The sequence below is a fragment of the Octopus bimaculoides genome, chromosome 7 (assembly GCF_001194135.2).
Source record: "Octopus bimaculoides isolate UCB-OBI-ISO-001 chromosome 7, ASM119413v2, whole genome shotgun sequence".
Classification (NCBI taxonomy): domain Eukaryota; kingdom Metazoa; phylum Mollusca; class Cephalopoda; order Octopoda; family Octopodidae; genus Octopus; species Octopus bimaculoides.
The window spans coordinates 76707603-76718201 of record NC_068987.1 but is presented as its reverse complement, the minus strand read 5'-3'; the positions used below and the strand labels follow the sequence as shown (position 1 = coordinate 76718201).

Sequence of the window (10599 nt, the reverse complement as noted above, 5' to 3'; positions counted from 1 at the left end):
CGCCTAGGGCACGTGCCCCCTTACCCCACCCCCTAATTACGCTACTGGAACCCAACCTCGCTATGTTCAAATTCCAGCCCTCTGTAGGCATAATAAAAACTAAGGTGAAGTGAATATTTTCAAAACACATGAGTTTATACTTTAACAGAAAGTGATTAAACAAATTTTAAAATGAAGCTGTACATTCTCAAAAGTGAAAGATTTGTAGTGTGCAAAAACTTTTTAAAAACACTTTCATAAAAATAAATCGGAAAAATTATTTTTGAAATGAAAATATGAATACAAAACTGGGACAAATGACTATCTTGATGTAATCTTTTGGGATGCTGGGACTGTTGTTTGAAAACTAGGATGAATCCCAGAAAACTAGGATGTCTGGACTCTCTGCCTGGTGTTAACAAAAGAGACCATCAGAAACAAGCTAATGATAGAATTTCTAGATAACTGCTCAATCTGCTAGAAATTACCACACCCTATAATCTTAAAAATGAAGGACACATTAGACAGTGTAGTCCCAGGTATATTCTTTTATTCATTTCAACCCTAAGGCTGTGGCCATGTTGGGGCACCACTAGCATGTATTAAAATTGGAGAGGTCACAGCCAGAACATCTTTGGTGATAGTTCTGTCCGTTAGTGGTGAAATAATATTCTTTTCTACTCTAGGCACAAGGCCCGAAATTATTATTTTTTTTTGGGGGGGGGGGGCAGTCGATTAAATCGACCTCAGTACGCAACTGGTACTTAATTTATTGACCATGAAAGGATGAATGGCAAAGTCAACTTCGGTGGAATTTGAACTCAGAAAGTAAAGACAGATGAAATACTGTTAAGCATTTCGCCCGGCATGCTAACGTTTCTGCCAGCTTGCCACCTTAGTGGTGAAATAATATTAAACAGCAACATCCACCAAAACCTGATATTCTACAGTTGGATGTCCTTCTTATTACCAACCCCTGTTTTCCAGAGAAGAATTTTTTTTTTTTATTTCACTGATCTTCAACCCCTGTAACTGCCGGTCTTCAACCACTGAGTTACAGAAAATATTAGCCTCAATAGGTATTAAGACAAGAAAGTTACAACTGGACTGCCTTTAATGACATCTGGTTTATCAGTGTTTAATTGGGTCTATGCAATAACAACAACAACAATGAAAAAGATTTCAGCTAATAATCCTTTCTACTACAGACATAAAGCCTGAAATTTTGGGGGAGGGGGTAAGTTGATTACATCGACCCCAGTGTTTCACTGGTACTTAATTTTTTCAACCTCCAAAAGGATGTCAACCTTGGTGGAATTTGAACTCAGAATGTAGCGACAGGTGAAATACCACTAAGCATTTCATCCACTGTGCTAACGATTCTACCAGCTTGCCACCTTAATTTCAGCTAATAATGGAACCTCTACATGATCGTTTGATGTCCTAAAAGTAGTTGAAAAATCCCAGTAAAATCTCCACAATGTATTAAAAGGAAAAAAAAAAGCACTTTTTGAATAATTGTAACAATTATAGCAGCAGTCCTATCACTACCCTCTCTATCGTGACCACCTCCACCTATCCCTCTCCATTTTCTATTAATCAATGCCTCTGTGATGTCATTTCTATGTTCTATATTATTGATTTAGTACATACCTGAATACACACTCATGCATACACAGGTGCGTATATATACAGACATATACTTACACATACATATATTTACATATACATATATCTGTGTGTATGTATGTATATGTGTATGTGTGTATATATATATGTGTGTGTGTGTAATGATGATGATGATATACATATATACACACATATATATATTTTCTCTTTCCTTCAGGGTTGTTTGGTACCATGATGGCTATTGGAATGCTAGTCGGTTTCTACAACTTCAGAGCCAATAATTTCAGCAACTTGCCTTCTCACAGACTTGAAGATGCCTTAGATGCCATGAAACAGATCGGTTCCTCCTGGCGAATATCTTTATCTGTTCTTGGTAAGAATCTCTTTTTCTTTTTCGTTTTTTTTTTGAATTCTTAAAATTTTTTTTCCTTCTTTCTTTTTCTGAAAGTTGCATTATTTTTACTCTAACTCATTTTCCTTCTCTCTCTCCTTACATATAAGGATGTAAGAGTACAAACATATGTACATACACATGCATGCACACATATATTAGTATATAAGCACACTCATGTATACGTATATACACATATATATGCATACGCCTACATAGATATGTATGTATTTATGAGTGTGCGTGTGTGTGTGTGTGTGTGTGTGTGCATACTTAAATAAGGATATGATTTTAAACTGTTTTAAAGTATGCTTCAAAATATCAACAAAACATTTACTAATGGAATTACTCTTTACTAGTAACAGAATGAATTTTAACGTGTGTGTGTGTGCATGTATGTGTGTGCATGTACATACATATATATATATGTATATATCTACATATATATATATATATACACATACACACACCAACACATACACATACATATATATGTATACATATGTGTATATTCATACATATTCATACGTACATATACATACACAGATACATAAATACACAGACACAGACACACACATATCAAATTAAATACACAACTGAAAGAACTCCTAATAGTTTCATGCTATTATGATACTTGAGCAGACATTTTTATAAATTACGCCATGTATCTTAAAGCAACATGTGTAAATGTGAAGGTTCATGGCTCAGTGGTCAGGGTATTGCCCTTGCAATCACCAGATCATGTGTTTGATTCCCAGACCAGGTGAGCACATCGGGTTCATGAGCAAAACACTTCATTCTATGTTGGTCCAGTCCACTCAGTCATAAGTGGGAGTGTTGGCCAGCTTGTGTAACCAGTGGGTGGTGTCATTCAAAAGCTGAAACAATGCAAAGCACATTGTGACCAGTGATGCATAACAACATCCAATAGTCTGGTCAATCACATGATATATATATATATATATATATATATATATATATATATATATATATATATATATATATATAGATATATAAATATATAGGTGCAGATGTAATTGTGTGGTAAGAAGCTTGCTTCCCAACCACATGGTTCCAAGTTCAGTCTCACTGTGTGGCACCTTGGGCAAGTGTCTTCTACTCTAGCCTCGGGCCAACCAAAGCCTTGTGAGTAGATTTGATAGATGGAAACTGAAAGAAGCCCATCATGTATACACACACACACACACACACACACACACACATATATGCATATGAATATACTTGACTTACATTGACATGAAGAAAGTGTTTGACAGGGTCCCCTGTTCCCTTGCCTGGTGGTCAATGCAAAAACTAGGGATAGATGAGTAGTTAGTGAGAGCTGTACAAGCCATGTACAGAGATGCTGTCAGTAAGGTGAGGGTTGGTAATGTGTATAGTAAAGAATTCTGGGTGGGGGTTCACCTAGGATCAGTCTTCAGCCCCCTCTTATTCATCACAGTCCTCCAGGCAATAACAAAGGCATTCATGCCCCTGGGAGCTCCTCAATGCTGACGACCTTGCTCTAATAGCTGAGTCACTATCAGAATTAGAGGAGAAGTTTCAGATGTGACAGCAAGAATTAGAATCGAAGGGCCTTAGTGTCAATCTAGCAAAATCCAAAGTCTTAGTAAGTAGGAAGGTAGACAAATTACAGATCCCTTCAGGTAGTTGGCCCTGCTCAATCTGCAGAAAAGGCGTAGGCAGAAACTCCCTAAGATATACTCAGTGTAAGCTATGGACACATAAGGGGTGCAGCAATATCAAAGGAAAGCTAACTGGGAAGATTTTTTTGTGTGTGGCAAATGTACAGGGGCAATAAACACTAAAAATATGCAGAAAACAGCTTTTGTCACATGCCAGGAGGAAAAACTAGAAGTAGTTCATAGCTTCCATTACCTCCGTGATCAAGTCAGTAGCAGGGTTGGATGCTCTGAGAGTGTAACTGTTCAGAGAGCTCCTACTGCTGCTGGTAACAAAGGGCCTCTCGCTCAGAGTGAAAGGTAGACTCTATGATGCATGTGTGTGAACAGCCATGCTACATGGCAGTGAAACATGGGCTGTGACTGCTGAGGACATGTGTAAGCTTGCAAGAAATGAAACTAGTATGCTCCGCTGGATGTGTAATGTCAGTGTGCATACATGACAGAGTGTAAGCACCCTGAGAGAGAAGTTGGAGATAAGAAGTATCAGATGTGGTGTGCAAGAGAGACAACTGTACTGGTATGGTCAAGTGTTGTGTATGGATGAGGTCAGCTGTATGAAGAAGTGTCAGAAGTTCTCAGAAGCTGAGCACACTCAGATTTTGAGAACTAAATGAGCACCAAAGAGTGATCCATATCAGTACTTAAGTAGAACAAGAGCCACTACAACAGTTTACAGATGACCAGTGTTTTGTTGGCCTATATTAGCAGGTTCAATTCCATTTGCAAGTGTTGGGTAGTCTGTTTAGAAGATCAGTAAAACATTATGGAAGAAGAAGAGGGAGGAGGAGGAGGCGAGGGAGGAGGAGAGGGAGGAGGAGGAGGAGGAGGAGAAGAAGAAGAAGAGGTGTTAGTAGTAGTAGAGAATTAGAACAAAATAAGAAAGAAAATGAAAAAGACAGAGTAACGGGAGGAGGAGGAGAAAACAAAAGAAAGGTAGGAGAAATAGGAAGAAAGAAAAAAAACACAAAAGTAAAGTAGGAGAAATAGAAAAGTAAAGAACAAAAATGAAGTAAAAGTGTGAGAGTAAAGAAAGAGAAAAACAATAGAAAACCAGAGGAAGAAAAATTAAAATTAATGTTATTTAACAATTCTTTCTATTGTTCTGGAACTTTCTTTTCCTTCATCTTCTTCTATCCATCTTCCTTTTTTTTATGCTGTCAAATTTTACTCCTATTCTGGTATTTAGTATTTTTTCTAAATTTTTTTTTCTTCTTACTCATTTTTCTTCTTTTTTTCTTATCTTCTATACATTTTTTAATAACAATAAAAAAAATCTTAAGAATAGTTAGAAAGTAAAAACATCTTTTTTTTCCTTAACCATTCTTACCTCAAGACATGATGATAATATTTCAATGCAATGACAATGTTTTACATCTTACATATAACATTTTTCTTACATTATTTTAAATTTAAACTTTGATTGTTGTATTGCTTCTTTTTATATTTTTGATGCATAGTTTATCATTATTATTATTACTATTATTATTATTGTTGTTTATTATGAGAGGATGTCTTTATCATGTCCTAAGAGAAAGTTGAATTTGCTGCAGTTTACTTGATGGACACTACATTTTCTTTTTTTTCCCCCTTTAAAGAAGAATGTTTGAATGTTTTCCCCCTTGTTACTTACTGGAGGAAAAAATTAAGACTCGTCCTTGGACACTTTTATATATTTTTATATAGTATATTGATGCTTTTGTTTGCTCATAATTTAATGAGGCTTCTATTGGGGAGAGCTGGAAGAAGAAGGAGTTCTAATCATTAAACATAATAGCAATGAATATGCCCCCAAAGAAAATCTTGAGAACAAAAACGCAGTTTGGAAAAAAGAAGAAAAAAAGAAATTAGCGAAGGGCAATGACAATTTCATAAGCAGACTTGTTTATAAACTCATACATTCCCACTTCAGTAAGCACAAGTGAGGAAAATGTAAAATTTGAAAACAGAAATAAATACTCAGAAATTGAAATTTATTGTTTTCAAATGTTACAAATCAAAACGAAATATTAGTTTCAAATCTCAGCACAAGGCCACTAGTTTTAGTGGGTGGGGTGTAAGTCAATTATATCGACCCCCCCATGTCTAACTGGTACTTATTTCATTGACCTCCAAAAGGATGAAAGGCAAAGTTGGCTCCAGTACCTTTTGAACTCAGAACATAAAGTTGGAAGAGATGTAACTAAACATTTTTTCTGGTGCAGTAATAATTTTGCCAACTCACCGCTGAGGTCAAAAAGAAATATTGAAAATATCAGCTCTCAGAAAAAAATAACTAAGAAAATGTGGAGAAATATGTCCAAGAGACTGTAGCTCCTTGCAAGGAGGAAAGTGACATAGCTTTTTAAAAAAAAAAAATAGAGATAGGGTTTTATATGTTCTTAAGCGAGCGTTTCAAAGGAACCCTAGTGAATGGAATGTATGATGTGTACACCATCAACCAGAACAGGGTGTATGGAAGCCTGGTCTTTAAAACTGAAAACCAATTGAAGTTATGAGTAGAGCTGGTGTCCGGCACATCTGCCTATAGGTTGGTGATGTGGTAATTGGGGGAAACACAACTCAGAGTCTATAATCTGAGTCATTGGCTTGTTGTTGTTTTTGTGAAAGGCAGTGAGTGCAGAGATGACATGCACAACAACATGTTGTCATGTAGCATCTGCTTGGGTATACTCACACAAAAACCACAAGGTTATCTTGGAATTCTATTCTTCTGTGGGGGCATAAGCACATGCAGTTGGACCAGGGGTGTTGAGCAGAAAGCCTAGATACTAGACATGTGGGAGAAAGAGCCACTTAAGGATATTTTGCCCACAAGGGTTGGAAAAGTAAGAGTGGAAGAAGAGTGGTGGGCAACAGTATAAACAGAAACAATACAATAAGTTCCCAAAACAGTTGTTTACAAAGCTAGTAAAAAAAAAATCCACTTCATTCTCAAAGCACTTAACTGTATAGGTGATTTATCAGGCTTAAATGACCAGAGACACATAACATCATGGTCACTTTAATTTTGTAAACAAAAAATTCCTGGAATGAAATTCTACTGGTAAGCTTTCAAGCAAGGTAGGGTTATTCCTGTTACATTGGTTCTAGCCTTGTCCATAACAGTTTTCAAAGCTGGTAGCTATTTGACAAATGGGGAATTTCATGTTTGAAACAGGAATTTTCTATGATGTGGGCATGACTGAACACTTCTTTTCTGGAGTTTAAAAAAGTCCATGGATCAAGTGAGTTTTCAGGATCCTTCCTCTCTCAGCCAAGTGAAGCTTACACCCTTTGCTCCTGTTGAAGTATGGTTCCAGTTGTTCTAGAAGCTTCCATTTAATTATGTATAGCCTACCCTCCTCTTTTAAATATCATAAGACACAAATATATATATATATATATATGTATGTATGTATGTGCATGCATAAATGCATGTGTCTATAAGCACACGTGTTTACATTTCCCTATAACTTTGCAAATACATCGCATCTGAATTCACATCTTCACAAAGATGTGATATTTGTTCCAATTCCTTATATCCTGTGTTCAAATCCTGCCAACATCAACCTTGCTTTTAATCCATTCTGGGTCAATAAAATAAGGAACCAGTCAAGCATTTGGTTTCAGAAGCAAATTTTCATCAAGTCACATCATAATTTTGGTGATATAGAAGTTGTTATTTAACTCCGAGTCATCCTAAATCAAGCAGATCTATGTTCAAAGGCTTTCCAGCCATGATCATCCCAAAGGATGTTTTTCTGACATAATCTACCTAGAACTACATTGGTCAATGGTTTTTTAAAAAAATGTTACTATTAAAAGTAAGCTGCTATTTCTAGCTGGTCAAGCAACTACATAGAGCCTTTGATAGTTTGATGGCTCTGGTAGTGGTAGTGGGCATAGTAATGGTTAGGAGAGGTAGTGGTAAGGTAGATGGTAGTGATAATTGTACCAGTGGTGAATGGTGACTTAATGGTGGTGGTGGCACTGGTAATGGTGGGGATCACAATAACAGTGGTCAGGATGATGGTGGTATTGAAGTTGGTGGAAGTGGTGGTGGTGATGGTAATAGCAGAGACAGTAGTGAGGATGGTGGTAGTGGTGGTGGTGGACAGAGGGTACATCTCATATTTATTTTAGATGTCTTAGTGTAAGACTCCTGTTTTATTATGTGTTTCACTGGTAAGTTAGATTTGCCAAAACCAAAAAAGAAATCTTGTGATCAAAGTCATAATTATATTGTTTGTTTGATGATTGTAATAATTTATTCAAATTTGTGCATTTTGCATAGCTTGGACAAACATCTTATTCTTAATTAGAATGTGCAATTTACAAGAATGATTACAAAAATCTATTTAAGATATTAGCTTGTCAGCCATTCATTAAGTTAAGCCAGGTGTAAATTTCCTCACCATTTAATTTGATAAATGAACTGAGAATTTCATAAGCAGTTATAGAATAAGTAATAATTTCTTAATCACTCTGCTGTCTGTGGAAAAATATTTTTGGTGTTATCGTACTTGTTCTGGTTGTTGTCATTGATTTTTGTTGTTGTTTTCTTTATTGATTAGCCTTGATCAGCTAGTTTTGTTTGAGCTGACTTAAAGCTCAGATGTTAGCCAATCGAATGCATAACAGTCAGAGCATTCATCATTCAACCGTGATGTCTTTTAGACTGGTCCAAGATCACACTTCCTATTCCATTCTGCTGTATTGAAATTTATGCTCTAGTCTTTTCATACATGATCAAATATCTTAGCAAGGTATCTTAAGAAAAAGTCAGAGTGGACTAAAATGATTTCAAGTCATTTAAACTGGGAGTTCTCAAACAGAATGGATTCCACTCCTGATGGGGTTTCAGGGAGGGAGCTAGCACTATTTAATACAATGCAGTGTTCTGTAGATTTATGTACTTCCATAGAACTGTAGTTTGTTTTATTTATTCTATAACATTTAACATTTGAGGCACAATGGCCCAGTGGTTAGGGCAGCGGACTCACGGTCATAGGATCGCGGTTTCGATTCCCAGACCGGGTGTTGTGAGTGTTTGTTGAGCGAAAACACCTAAAGCTCCATGAGGCTCCGGCAGGGGATGGTGGCGAACCCTGCTGTACTCTTTCACCACAACTTTCTCTTACTCTTTCTTCCTGTTTCTGTTGCACCTGTAATTCAAAGGTCAGCCTTGTCACTCTGTGTCACGCTGAATATCCCCGAGAACTACGTGTCTGTGGAGTGCTCAGCCACTTGCACGTTAATTTCACGAGCAGGCTGTTCCGTTGATCGGATCAACTGGAACCCTCGATGTCATAAGCGACGGAGTGCCAACAACAGCAACATTTAACATGGTTTATATTTATAAAATTTCAGATTAATTTAATAAAAGATTACTATTTCAATTTTTGATCTGTGGAGATATGCCATTCATAGTTTTCTTTGATTTATTCTTGGTTTTCTATTTACTGAATTTTGAACCATCGTGCGTGTCAGAAATAGAGTAGACATTGATTCAGATATTTAATATGGATTCGTACTTATCATCATAGAAGATGAAGAAAAGCCTTAAAATGCATTTTGTAATGAACTTTGTCAAATAATTCTGTGAAACCAACAAAGTTAAAGGAAAATTTACAGAATCTTCATCATCAACAGAAAGACAAGGACAAAAGTTGTTTTTTTTTCAGTGTTATGAGAATGCTTTTAGAAAGACGTTAGATTCACCTAGGTTATTTCAAGAAAGTAATGGAAGGATTATTGAAGGTTTTTGTGCCATTACACTAGAGATGGAAGAGAAAAAAAAAGGAAAAGAAAGAAAAAAAAACATGGAAAGCAGAAAAACAAAAAGAAACAACAGGAAAAACTTTGGTCAAGCCTTTTGTTTTCAAAATAGCTGAAATTGTAATAGAAAATAAATTGAAATTAAGAACTGCAGAAGTTTCACTCTCCAAGCCATACTGTTCAAAGAAGAATCAATTCTAAGACTATTGATATTTAGAAACAATTTGTACAGGAGATCAACATAGCTGCATTTGTCTTATTTGCAGTTCAACTTGAATTCGTTTGTATAGCTTTATGTTTCCCAGGTTAATGATTGTAAGATAGGTTCACTCAGGGTTATTTAAAGAGGGGCTGTTCTTTTGCTTACGTCTTGAAAGAGCTACCAAAGACCTCAGATATTTTGGAAACGGTTTTTATCTTAAATTTGACCTGAATATTATTTGTGGGATAATGTTCGTGGATGTATCACAGATGGAACACCAATGATATTTGCAACAAAACTGATGTTTGAACTTCCAAAGTGAAAGACAATCATTGTATGTTCCCTCAAGTACTGACCTCAAAATTTCTTCCAGTTCCATCACAGAAGGTTTTAGATTAAACATTTCAGAAAAAGAATTTCAACGAAGAGGGAGACCTCAGCTTCTCAGCCACTTACCTTTTGACATAGTCAACAACTGCTTGAGTTTTACACAAAATGTTTGAAGATTTTTAAAGTGGAGATGTAATTGAAAAAAACGTTTTTGAGCTTTGAAATGAACTTGTTTTTAAATTCTTCATAAGATGGAATCGTTTTCTTGGTTGAATGGTGAGGAATAGATCATTCACCTTGCCTATTTGATTGATATTCTTAATCAATCGAATATTCAGAATCTTCAGATGCCAAGAAGGAATACAAACATAAAATTCATTGATTACATCAGGCATGGCTGTGCAGTAAGAAGTTTGCTTCCCAACCACATGGTTCTGGGTTTAATTCCACTGCTTGGCACATTGAGCAAGTGTCTTCTACTATAGCTCAGGCCGACCAAAACCTTGTGGATTTGGTAGATGGTAACTGAAAGTAGCCCGTCGTATATATTAACTAATTCCACTGGCCTTAGCAAATACATATGGCACCTTAAATCAAAAGGAATT

At 36.1% G+C, this 10599-nt stretch overlaps 1 protein-coding gene across 1 annotated transcript in view; it reads left to right on the top strand.

Annotated features, from left to right (window-relative positions):
• LOC106870267 (solute carrier family 35 member F6-like) overlaps positions 1-10599 on the top strand; it is a 457970-nt gene that overhangs the window by 429024 nt on the left and 18347 nt on the right. The window contains exon 6 of the mRNA XM_052969764.1: positions 1826-1981. Coding sequence (XP_052825724.1) covers positions 1826-1981 — 156 coding nt within the window. The remainder of the gene's footprint in view (positions 1-1825; positions 1982-10599) is intronic.